General features: G+C 39.5%; 1 protein-coding gene across 1 annotated transcript in view; it reads right to left on the minus strand.

Annotated features, from left to right (window-relative positions):
* The window catches only part of CDH2 (cadherin 2), a gene marked incomplete at both ends in the record, with an annotated part of 215,368 nt that extends 202,001 nt beyond the window's left edge, over nt 1-13,367 (minus strand). Inside the window, one exon of the mRNA XM_079717757.1 lies at nt 13,308-13,367. Coding sequence (XP_079573883.1) covers nt 13,308-13,367 — 60 coding nt within the window. The remainder of the gene's footprint in view (nt 1-13,307) is intronic.
* Nucleotides 13,368-13,971: the final 604 nt, after the last annotated feature.

Here is a 13,971-nt window from a genome sequence, read left to right on the forward strand (position 1 = left end):
AGGTGGCATGTACAGGAATGTCTGCAGCAGCAAAATTCTGAAACCAGACACACAGTCCATCAGCAATAAACTGAGTAAGTAAATTGTACCATATTTATAGCATGCAGTGCTCTAGAGCAGTGAAAATGCATACATTATAGCTACACGACTCAGCTGAATGAATCTTACGGACATAATACTGAGAAGAAGAAATCACAAAAAATATATTATATATATACACATCTGTGTATATATACACACATATACATACATACACACATATACATGGTACATTTACACATATATGCATGATATATACACGTTTATATAAACATCTCTATATATATACATTTACACATATATAAAAGGAATGTATACATAGATGATAAAACTATAAAGAAAATCGATGAATAATTATCACAAAAATGAAGATAACAATTACGTCTGGGAGGAAGGAGGGAAATGGGAACAGTACTCTGGAGACTTTCAAGGCACTGGTAATATTCTATTTCTCAAGCTGTCTGGTAGTTGTATGGACATATTTTGTAAACTTTAATTATTGTTTAAACTGCATATATGCTTTATATACTCCTCTACATGTACCACATTTTACAATGGAAAAAGCTGTTTTAAAAAGTCTATCCTGCCTTAATTTTTTTACCTGCATTCAAATAAATATCAAACCTAGGAACACAGGCTCCGACATCAGGCTACTGGTCTTTGAATTCTAGCTTCATCACTTAACAAAATAACTTTGGGTACATCAGTTTAACCTATCTGTACTTTGGTATCCTCATACGTAATGGAGTACAATTTTTTTATGAATTAAATGAGTTAATACATGTAAAGTACTTTGAACAGTGCCTGCACATAGTAATTACTCAAAAATAATGCAATATTATTAAGATAGAATGAAATTAAGTTAAATGTAACATTTCCTGCATCTAATCATCAATAAATCATCAACATCTACAAGAACAATGAATCTACCTTCACTCTGTTTTTGCAGATTCTGTACTGGCATCAACCAGTATGATAAGACTACCCTTAACCCTCTCCTCTCTGCTGGGTCCTCATGATCATGTTAAAAACATTCAGAGACTAAGTAACCTACTCTGGTTCCAGGCTAGTCTCAAAAACACACACACACACACACACACACACACACACACACACGCATGCTTGTGTCCATAAAAGAACATTAAAGAATTAAATCACAGAAGCAAAGAGACAGACCTAGGAAGACACCAGAATAGCTCCTGTTTGATTACCTGTAATTCCCAAATCAAATTGCTGACAGAATGACACTCCATATATATTCATCCCTTTCCCTAATTGTATCAGCCTAGACAACATCTGTTAGAATTGAAGGAGGAATGTTAAAATATGCGCCCTTCAATTGTGGCTTCCGCATGCCGTCTAAGGGGCACTGGCAGCATTCCATGCAGAGGGACAAGTTATCCCCCGGAACACTGAACACAGAACAGAGCTTCGAACGTATCAAGTACTCAAACTTATTCAAATAATTAAATTACCCCTTGATTATGATTGTGTAAAACGAGGGTAATGATTATACCCCCCAAATCTTCAGTTAAAGATCTTATGTCTTGTTTACCATATGAAAGCACTTTTCTAAATGATGTATATAAATTAACCCACCTACTCTTCCTAACAACCTTATGACAAATACTACTTATTACCCCCATTTTACAAACGGACATCCTGCGGCATAGAAATGCCACACATGCTGTCCAAGTTCACACAACAGCCAAGTGTCAAAACCAGGGCCCCAAACAGGTCGTCCTGCTCCAGAGCCAACATTCTTAACCATTGTGCACACCGCCTCGCTAGGCAATCAGCACAACTGGAGAGAGAAAAAAGGACATCCAAAAGCCTATGGCAATCTGTACTTAATAGAGGAAGCATTTGTTTAGAAAAACCAGAAGTTTTCTTTGACAAATGACAGCTACCCACATGTTAAGACCTCCTACTTCATACCAAATACAAAAGTAAATTTCAGATAAGCAAAATATCTCAATGTGGAAATATAAAGAGGTAAGTACAACTGGATACAGCATGATGTTTGAGAAGACTGTGTTTCGAGGTGGAAAGTCTCAATTTATATCTTGGCATACCCACCAAATTAGTATTCCAGAACCACACCATATGTATATATATTTAATTTATTATATATAATTTACTCATATATATACTACTTATATATAATATATAATACATATTACATGTTGTTATGTATATTATTATATATTATTTATTTTAATTATGAAGAACCAAGACTTCAGAAAATAAGATATCAGAGTCTTGACGATTCTTAACAAATCCATTACATATACAAACACTAGAAAAAGTAACCTCACTGTTTTCCAAAATGCTTTTATTCTAGGCCATAAAATGTTATAAGCTATCTACACATAATCCGTTGTTATCTACATTCAAATATACCACTATCCCCCTTTTAAACAAAGCTCCATTGAGACAGCCTCAAATAAAGGGAAAGACCATAAACCAAATCATGGATTTAATTCAGTTTCATTTACAAGGCACTTAGCTATAAATCAGTTGGTAAATTAAATCAATAGTTATGCGATTCTCCCCAAATGTTCTTAGCTATCTGTCAAACAAAAAAGACAGAACTGTAAATAAAATTTAATGCTGAAAACACAAACACTGTATGTAAACAATTGCTTTTATGGTAGAAAACTATGTGTAAGGGCGAAACACAAGTGAAATACCAATTAGATATCAATAAGCTAAAGCCACACTAGAGTACAATCTTTCTAAATATTGTAAAGTCCACTCATGTACAAACATAAATAAATTAGAGCTGCCTTGAAAAAAAACAGACCCTGGTGGGCCATTACCTCTGGATATGGATTCCTTAGTCCTCATCCTTATGCACGGCATCCTCCACCTAGATTCTAGCTCTACTCAACACGTATTATAAATGGAGAGAAAAGGCCCTCAGAAAGAAAGCTTGGGACAAGGATGGCGCTCTGCATCCTTCAAGGCAACCTCTCAGATATTTAAAAAAGCTACACAAACATAAAAGAGGATCAACTCTACCCAAAGATGCACTGACCAGCCAGAAAACTAGCAGTTTGTGGTATTGTAACCCCCAACTTAACCTTTTTTAAATTAAAAACAAATCTTGATACTATGTATAAAACAGATAGTTAATGAGAACATACTGTATAGCACAGGGAACTCTACTTAATGCACTGTGGTGACCTAGATGGGAAAGAAATCCAAAAAGGGGATAAATATATATGTATGGCTGATTCATTTTGCTGTACAGCAGAAACTAACACAACATTGCAAAGCAACTATACTCCAATAAAAATTAATTAAAAACAAATCTGGGTAGGGCCTCATTGAGAAGTGGGTCGCTAGGAAGCTCAGAGAAGGTATTAAGAAGCATCACTGAGAAGATTAGTCTTAACATCCAAACCTTCTGCTTTAAGACTTCAAGTCAAAAAGATATTTAGTGCTTTGTCTCCATCCTCCTTCTGATATAGGGAAGGGCAAGAAAAGCTATACCTTACTAAATTCCAAATGTCTTTGGTTTTTGGTGAAACAATATTGCCAATTTACCAGAACTAAAGAAGAAGATATCTAGGTAGGAAAATCCACAAAAGGTGTTTCGTGGTTTGACACCATAAACACTGAAGTGACCTTTAGCTGCAATGAAACAGCCTATTTTTATTTTTGTTTTTAACTCAGTTTTCACCTTCCTTAATCCCCCAGATCCTTCTACAGAGTCCATGAGCCTTTCCAAATTTTGTGACTATTGAAAAATGTATAAGATACAAATATACAGATGATTCTACAAATTGAGTGAAAGATGCCAGCTACAAAACGGCATACAGTGTATGACTTCATAAAGTACGGGAATAAGCTAAACTGATATATGCTATTAGAAGTCAAGTAAATAGTTACCATTGAAGAGATGGCTAAAATTGGAGAGGGTACCCCTGGGATGCTGGAAATGCTGTGTCTTGACTGGGTGCTGATTAAATACTATGATCAATTAATGAACACTCAGCAGGCTATCCACTTATACGTGCACTGTCCCGTATACATTTGATACTTTCATAAAGAGTAAGTGTGTGTGTGTGAAATTTAAATTTTGAATTTCCTGAAATATGAGAAGCAAGACATGAGAACCCAATCTTGGAGTTGCTCTTGTGGGGGTGTATACCAAAGGAGCTGTGAAAGACTAATATTTTGGTTGCACAAAACACACTCTTCTTTACTAACTGGACCAGAAAGCCATAAAGAACGAACTGCAGACTTTGAACTGTTGTGTTAACCAATTAAGACAACAAAAGAAAAAAAATTAAAGTAGTCACAGCCTCTGATTTATTAAAGATTTGTGTTAAGCATAGGGATTAAATCATAGCCTTTAACTTAATAAGTTTAATGTTTTTTAAGTGATTTATTTCAGAGTTCACTTAACAGCTCCCCAACCAACTAAGAGACATTTTGTTTGCTATTATAGTCAAGCCAAGTGTATCCACCCACCAACGATAGGTCAAGTTACAAACAAAATAGTTCTAGGCTTTCTGGGCAGCAAACAAATCAGCGTGTACTCAGTCACGCCACAAAACAGTCACACAAAAACCTGTTGTAGATGTAGACGTATATATTTTTAAAAGATGTCAACTGATTCCATTTGTGGGAGAAGTAATTCAAATTATTCAAACATGGAAAATGTGCCATTAAACATTAAAATACTTTAACACAATGATAGAATCTCTTGAATTTACTTTTACAGAAAAGAACACTGAAAAAACACAGTTTCAAAAAAAAAAACCCCAAAAAACAAAATCAACCATGCGTAGCCTGAGGCTTTCTTGGCTCTTAGAAAGTATTTTAAATTCCAGGATTCACACACAAAAAATTATTTTTTGAGTACTTAACAACACATTATTTGTTGATCAAGACAATTTGAAGAACATCATAAAACTGACTATGAATCATTTACCTAAGATTTTTTTCTTCTTTCTCTAAGGGAACATATTTAAAAAAAAAAAAAAAAAAAAGAATGAAAATCTTAACCAAGCATTAAATTTTGGTTTCAGATGCCAAAATAAATCAAACTATTTAAGGTCAAAATTAAATAGAGAATGTAACTCAAAAGTTAACTACTTTACAAAAACCTTATAAACTCAGTAGTGAGGAATTGAAATTTCCCTCTAATTCGATATTCATTCCCTGAATATCATATTAAAAGGGTCCCAGCCTGGTGGAGGGAAAATACCTTGGGCCTTGCAGTCAGGCTTAACTCTGCTATAACCAGATATGGTTCTACTATGGATTCTCACAATAAATACTGAGACTGTCTGACTCCCTCTTTGATAGTCTCTAAAATGGAAATAAAACCACCTATGTTACAAGGATATAGAAATAATTAACTGAGGTAACATGTTAGTTTCCTTCCCTGCAATTAAACTTATTTCATTTTTAAGGTTTAGTACTACCAGATGTTGGTTTTAAAAAAAATATTTGAAGAGATGACAGCAAATATCTAAAGTTTCAAATAGTTTTATCTGGCATGTGTGCTCTTCTGACTTATATGAATGACCTACTGATTATTACTAAAAATAAAATAAATTGTGAAATGTCTTAGAACTGCATATGGGGAAAAAAAACACTGAAAGGGCATTCCTTAGAATCCTTACTGGAAGCAGTAATAACGAAATTCGATACTTTTTTTTTTAATGTGTGAATTGTCATTTATATTTTAACCAATTTTATTGTGGTATAATTTACATACAATAAAATGCATCCATTTTAAGAGTATAGTTCAATGAATTTCAAAAATTACACATTCACCTAACCACCACCATCAAGATCTAGAGCATTCCTGTCACCCCCAAAATTCCCTCATGCCCCTTTGTAACCAATCTCTTGTCTCCATCCATATCTAGCCCCAGAAACCACTAAACTATTTCCTGTCCCTACAATTTAGATTTCCCTTTGCCAAAATTTTACAAATTTTGATATTTAATGCAACAGAAGAAAGTTGAATAAACTCAAAATTTATTTTAATAATGAGGATAAAGAGAGTCATTTCACATTTCTAGTTCCAATAATTTCTGGAATAATAAAGATTCCAAATTATGATCCTTTATTTATTTTTTTTTTTACTAATTCCTTAATCCACCAAAACACTAAATTATATACAGAATGGGGGTGGGGAAACTCCACATGAATGTTTTAAATTATGATGGTCAAGTACAATTTTTTAAAAAACACAAAAACCAACATTAAAACTAAGACCATAAAAATATAAAACTATATGGTCGTACATAAGTATGCTATGGTCAAGTTAAGTTTTTAAATTAATATAAAAAACAATATTAAAATAACAATATATAGTAGTACAGAAGTACACTATTACTCCAAGATTTATTTACTTATTTTTAGTATAGGTAGGTATATTTTGCAAAAGAAAATCTAAGAACAGATCATGGATCAAATACTTCTCCAAGTTACTCGATTATGAATGCCATATTATATTTATAATAACACCTCCTTTTAAATGACTCAAGCTGTTTTAAAAGCATTACACCAATAATTCTCCCAATGCTACCTGAGAAAGTTAAATATCTTACTTAATTGAGGCTGTAGACCAAAACATCCAATTCTAATACTAAACATTCTTCTGCATCTCAAGTTCTAGGTACTAGTAAGGTCCACTTTAGACTACATTTTCACTATCAGAACAGGTGAAAAATTAAATATTCAATCAGTCAAGAGAATGTAAGAAATATCTTAATAGTTTAACCAACTAGTATAATCTCTTGGGCACAGGTAACTCAGCACAGTGTGGTCATTCTATGACACAACATGGAAACTATCTATTACATAACTACCCATTAAATTTAGCCAATCTTCCTTGGACTTACTTATAAGCTCAGCCTGCTACAGGTTGTTCTCAACCCAACTTTAGGATGTTCTAGTGTTAGTGTAGGTCATCTTCATCTTATTTCTACTCTCCTTGATTTTCTGTTCTTCAGTTATAGCCTCTCTCTGTGGTCTATGTCCAATTCCTCTTCATTCAGAGGCCTTGCAATCCCACTGATGATTTTGGCTGTCCTTCCCTGAAGTTTTTCTAGGTAGATACCTAGTGATTATGCTAAAACATTAGGTGGTTTAACAATAATTTTCTTGAACTGTAAGTAGAACTAAAATGTTTGTTCCACACAGCAGGGGTTCTCAAATCTGACTGCCCATTACTCCATAATTTATTAAATCAGTCCCTACTGGACTTTCAGAGACCATCTAACCTGATCTTTTGTAATTATAAACAATGCTTCAATGCACATCCCTGTATGTGTAAATATATATATCATGCATACATCATGAATACAGACATATCTGTAAAAATGACTAGAGAAGAACTTGCTAGGTCAAGAGGCCATATTCTTTTTTTAAAAAGAACTATTTTTTATTGTTAATTTTCAATGTTGTGTTAGTTTCAGGTATACAGCAAGGTGATTCAGTTAAACATACATACATATATATATGTATATAAGTTCTTCTTCAGATTATTTTCCTTAATAGGTTACTACAAGCTACTGAATATAGTTCCCTGTGCTATATATTAGGTCCTTGTTGTTCATCTATTTTATACATAGTAGTGTGTATATGTTAATCCCAAACTCCTAATTTATCTCTCCCCCCTTTTGCCTTTGGTAACCATAAGTTTGTTTTCTATGTCTGTGAGTCTATTTCTGTTTTGCAAATAAGTCCGTTTGCATTTTTTTTAGATTCCACATATAAGTGATATCATATGATATTTGTCTTTCTCTGTCTGACTTATTTCACTTAATATGATAATCTCTAGGTCCATCCAAAAGAGCTATATTCTTAATTCTGAATGATATGCTATCATATATGATAAACCATTGTCAATAGCCCTCAAAAATCATACTCTATCACCCTGAATACCTGAAAATCTCTGCATTTCAGGTTAGTTATTAAAGTCATTCCAAAGTCTTTGAAAAGGAATCATTTTGGGATATTTTAAGCAGCCCCAAGAGTCACAGACTAGAAAGTCCCTTAGAGATCAACTAATCCAACCAGGCCCGAGGTTTTATTATTGAGGAAAATGAGGTCAGCAGAGTTTAAGAGACTAAACTACATCTGGACAGGATTAGAACCCCAGGCTTTCTGCCCTTGACACTAGCTCTTGACCTTGACACTATGTCAGGGCAGCTCACTTGCACAGAACAAAGTTATTATACTCTTTGTGCCCAAACCACCTTGGATGATACACACAAAGTTATCAATTAACTATCAATTGACAGTTCATGTTGCAGGTGACACATGTAGATAGCAGTCCTCAACATACGTACTGCGTATATATATATGCAACCCAAGAACCTGGGTGCTGTAAGTACAGTTGGAAGCTCAGACAAGGAAGTACACTGGGTCCTAAAGAGAGTAAGATGGAAAAACTGAGCAGTATTTACGCATAATCTAAAATAGAGCTTAAAAACTCAATTGTAACACAAATCATAATCTTTAAGTTCAAATTTTTCAAAAGGTCCCATTTAGATCCTGAATTCACCTTCTGCCTACTTTAAACTCATCACTTGGTATATGCAGAAGATGTAGCTCTTACTACAATATTTATCTGTATATACTTCCTCCCTGGCATGAATAGGTTTGCTTAATTTAAAACTTATCTACATTTAGTTAAATACACAAAGACTAGCATCCGCTCAAATTAACTGGCATAATTTACTGAAAAATTCAAACAAAAATAAATTTGTAGAAGGAAAAAACAGAAATGTGAGGCGTAATGATTTGTTGGTACAAATTATGTTTCAGCTTAAAGTTCTTAACCCAACCTGAAAATAGATTCTAGAAGGTGTACTCATGGCAGATGTGAAATAATTACTCAATTAACAAAACCCAAATTCCAAATCTATCATATTTTTTAAATGGCTGATGAAATTCACCACAAGTCTGTGCAGTGCTTAAACTTGATTAATTTTTGTATTTGAGCCAAAAGAGCAAATATGAATAATGTTAACTTGGGCAAAACCATAGAAAGTACATACAAACACTACACTTCTTAAATAACAGCTGATTTTTTTTTAAATCACTCTTCTAATTTGAGACTATCCCTTTGAAAACACGATGGGGATGAAGATTTTTTTGAAGGCGTTTTAAAGCAAGATTAACTGTTGCTTTAAGTCTTGACATTTCGCAATTAATAACCCTAAAGCTTAATGAGGCACAACAGATTTAAGAATTGAAGATTTTTAATGAAAACGGAAATTAAGGACAGTTTGGTGCAATACATTGTCACCAAAATAATCTGTTCCAAGAATAATTGAGTCTCTACATGTAAAAAATACAAACTATCTAAAAGAATTTCCCCTTAAAATCTCAGTTCAAACTTTTAGAAGAAGGTCAGGGTAAACTCTGATGAAGGTATGAAAGTCCGCTTTTTAAGTAAATTTTGAACTTGCAATTAAGGCCTAAAAATATATATATAATTTTAATTTATGTATATGTATATATATATATAATTTTAAAATATGCTTATAGTATTTTAGGATACACAAATTATTTTTCAAATCACACCTAGAACATGTGCAATGCACCACCTGTTAGTAATGGCCACATGCCACAAGTTTAAAAAAGGGCAGAGACGCATAAGTGGAATAAACTGTGAACACCAACTATGTTAATTCTCCTTACTTTCATAGGAACTTGTTACAAAGTTGTTGAAAATCAAATAAACATGGTGAATACATATATGGTCTATACTTAAAATGATTATTGTATCCTAGATTTTCCACATTCTAAAACAAAGCTTTTTACATTTCACGTGTTGAATATTAATGCCTTGAAAGTCTATATTTAATAGGTGAAAATCACATATGGTTTGTCCATCTTTTTTCATACATCCTCATCCAGGGTTGAAAGCAGAGCCAAGGCAATAAGACTAAGAATCTAGAATATCTGTGAACCTTAAGGAGGTGTCCTTGATGCTTCATAACCCATACAAACATATTTAAATTAGAACAATGCAGCTATGCAATTAAAATGTGAACTAGAAAAACAAAGCAGGCTTCTAATCTATTCATTACCAGATGGGTAGTAAAAGTAAAATTGGTTTTTATTCCTGATAATAAATCTATTTAAGGATTTGAAAGTCACTTGTATAATTTAAAAGGAAAGCTTGTCATAACTTTGTGATATCCCTTGATATCACATTGAAGTTTAATGCTCAAATTCTGCTTTTTTTAAAAATAGGACGATGCTAATGCTTCAAGCTAAAATGAGGAAGAATAGAGAAAATCTTAAAGCTGAATATCATAATATGCAAAATTGACTAGAATTATGTAAATCTAGGTAACAGAATAACTCAACTAGTAAAGATTCTCTCAAAGTGAAAAAAGTGTTCCAAGTAAAAGAACACTTCAGTTAATTAAAGGCATAAAGTCCTTTTGAATATTCAATTATTCTTCTTTAACTGTTCTGAAAAAATAAGGTGGCTCCGTATCTACACTAATAACCTACTCATTCTCTTTTCTAAAACTCGTGACTCCTTAGTCTGGCCTGAAAACAAATGAACAAACAAACAAAAACCTAGACTTTTAATAGCAGATGACTGCAGAGGGGCCATTTTCACCTTGCAGATAGATCTGTGTTATTCTGGTGTGTAAAGCAGACCATTAGCACAAAGTCATTTCCAGTCTCAGTGTGTACAATCCACAAGGTGCACTTAACCCTAAAACCCATGTTGCATAAACTGCTCTGCTTCCACTTCTAATGACCTTGCAAATCACTCAGTGTTATTGCTTGACTCGAACCCGTGAATAAGCCAAACAACTTGATGACAAAGTTTTAATCTCCCCTCTCCTCGAGGTTTATAAAAGTCAACATGACATTGGCTTGGAAGAAACTGAGAAAGAACATTCAATGGAAAAGGGAAGGGCGTGATTTGACGTTTATAAATGATATATTTTAAAAATGCTTAAGGAAATAAAAGAAAATGACTTACAAAATCTACACCTGGTTTCAAGGCAGATGACTCAAAGAGGAAATGAGATTGCTCCAGTGGTACACACTTTAGTCCCATGTTATTAGCGACCAACAAACGTTTCCTCCTGTCCTAACTTCACTGCACAGTATTCAATTAAAACTTACTTTCAGATCAAAAAGTTGGTGAGCATACCATCCACTGCTGGACTCACACTCTTAGGACTTATTATAAGTTGCCTGTAAGTAAGTCAGACCATGCCATGATATCCAAAACATAATGTTTTTTAAAGTGACATTTGTTTAATCTATGACATATTTGTTTTTTTTTTAAATCTGATGTCCACAGGGTTAAGTTTATCTTGCTTTCCCCTTAACTTCAAACACGTGAAGTAGCACTTTTCTCCTTCTTCCCCATTCAGTCTAACCTCTTCAATAAACCCCATTTTAAAAGAAGAAACAATAAATGAAGTGACAGGAGGTGAAAGAATGAGTGTGCGCCCCCAGAATAAAGGGCGGTTTTATAACAGGAGGTACTTTTGTTAGCAAGTGACTGGCAGGTCTCCTCCCCCAAGTTAGGAGAAATTCCATCCACTCCCCAAAAGTGCAGAGGCCAAAATGTCTAACAGTTTTGAAACCCCCGAGTCAGGAGAGAGAATGGGGGTGGGGGAGGGGGCGGACTGGCGAATGGGGGAAGGGGAAAGAAAAAGACCAGCTGGAGATGATAAGAACAAAAGGAGAAACCCAAGAAAGGAGAAAGGAACGGCGGGACCCGGGCGGCCCGGGAGCCAGTGGGAGGGAGAAAGCCGGAAAGTAGGAGAGCTGGACCCGGGGGAGGAGAGCGCGGAGCCGGCGCACCATGGACAGGGCTCGGCGCAGCCGCGGCCCACACCCCTCTAGGGGGTGGCGGGAGGGAGTGTGAGAGACCGCGGGCGCCAGCCCGATCCAGCCCCCGGCGCCCGCGGCCGGAGCGCGCCAGGCCCTGACTCACGCAGACCACAGAGAGGGGCGATCCGCACCATCTGTCCCTGCCCCGGTCGCCCCGGTCGCAGCGGCACTTGCAAGCCGCGCCCGCACTTTTTGGAGCGGCCACCGGCCGGCCACCCCTAGCCGTCGGCGGTGCGCTGGGGGCCCTTCGGGCGGATTCCCCTGAAGATCCTGCCTTAAAGTGAAGGCGGACACGCCCCTCTCCCGCAGCTGCTTGGGGCTCCCGCCGCCCGCGGGGGCAGACTCGCGACCTCCGCCCGGACCCCGCCCAGCGCGGGTGTCGCAGCCGCGGCGCGTGGCGTCGCTCCACAAGACCCGACTGGCCAGCCGGGAGGGGCCTCGGTACATCCTCCGGGCGGACGCCGCGGGAAAGTTGGGCGCTCGGCCGGGCTGGGGATCCGCGGCGCGGAGTGGGGAGGGAGGCTGCGAGCAGCCTGCAGCAGGTGCTTCCTGCCGCGGAGGAGCCTCCCGGCACCGACTGCAGGGAAAGGCTGTCTGGCGCTCTCCCGAAGGCGTGAAAAGTGCGGAAGCTCCCGGTAAAGGCGCCCCCAGGACGCACGCAGGGCAGAGGCAGCCGGACAGGAGAAGAATAATAGCCGAGTAACGGAACTTCTCCCCGCCCGGCGGGATAAGGGGCGTGCGGGGCCAGGGGCTGGGTGCGGAGGCGCCGACCCGCGTAGACTCTTCGGGGCTAGGGGGCGAGGTTTTCTTTTCAGGTAGGACCGACACAAAAAAAAATTGTGAGGGCAGGAAAACAAAAATAAGAAGCAACTCTAAGCTGCGGTAAAGACAATAGGACGCTGGAGCCCTCGGGCACCGGGAGGCGCGCGGGTGCCAGGGTGAGGTGGGGTGGAAGCAAGTCCCGTAACTAAGATACCAGAGTGAGAATTCCTACTGCAAACTCGCGACCCATCCCTGCAGAAATAAACAAACAAACAAAAAATGGAGCAAAGTTCAATGCTAAGCGCGAGAAGCGCAGAAAACTGCAAAACCGGAGTGTTATCCTACCTCACCTTTCTGCTGCCAAGGGACACCCCCCGCCCCGCGAGCTCGCCTGACCCCGCAGGAGCAGAGGGGGCCCACGACCGGCCCCTTTGGGACCCGCCAAGAGAGGCGCGGGAGACCGGCTGGCTCCGGTAGCCCTGCCCTTGCACCCTGCCCAAGCCTAGTGTCTGCGCAGCTCTCGGCCGCGCGGTGCGGCAACTCCCTTCCCGGGTGCGCAGCCGGGCCCCGCAGCGGCGCGGGGAACAAAGGGACCCGGCGCCGCCCGCCCCACCCCGCCCGCGGCCCGGCCCGCGGGGACCGCCGCGTACCTGAAGCAGGGCCGCCAGCAGCGGCAGCAGGGTCCGCGGCGCTCCCACTATCCGGCACATGGAGGCGGAGAGGGGCCGAGCGAGGAGCCGGAGGCGGCGGCGGCGGCGGCGGCAGCAGCGGCGGCAGCACCAACAGCAGCGCGGAGAGACGGCTCCAGGCAGTTTCCACCCCCTTCCCTTCCCTCCCCACCCCACCCCCTTCGCCGCTGCTCCCCGCTCCCCGCCAATGGAGAGAGAGCTGATGACAAATAGCGGGCCGCGGAGTCCGCGGGACTCGCAACGCGAGTAATAAAACAGACCGAGAGATCAAGGAGCTGGGGAGGGGGCGGGGTAAAAGGCGGGCGTGCGCGTGAGGGTGTCAGTGTGAGTGTGTGTGGGGGGGAGAGGGCCGCGGTGGCAGCGCCGGCTGCTCTGCTCTGCCCAAAGCGCAGCGGAAGCCAAGAGGGATGCAGGCGGCGGGGACCTTGGCCGGTGGAGGATGCGGAGGTGGAAGAAGAGCGGCTGGCACTCCCCAGGAGCTCCGCAACGCGAGGTTTCGGTCTCGGGGTTTTGCTTCGTCCGGGTCCCCTCTCCAGGGCCGCTCGGCACGACGAAGACGGCGGCGAGAGCGCCGCGGGGAGGGCGCTTCGGGCCGTGAGCGCAGCGCCCACAAAGGGCAGCTGTC

Source organism: Hyperoodon ampullatus, assembly GCF_949752795.1.
Source record: "Hyperoodon ampullatus genome assembly, chromosome: 13".
Lineage (NCBI taxonomy): Eukaryota > Metazoa > Chordata > Mammalia > Artiodactyla > Ziphiidae > Hyperoodon > Hyperoodon ampullatus.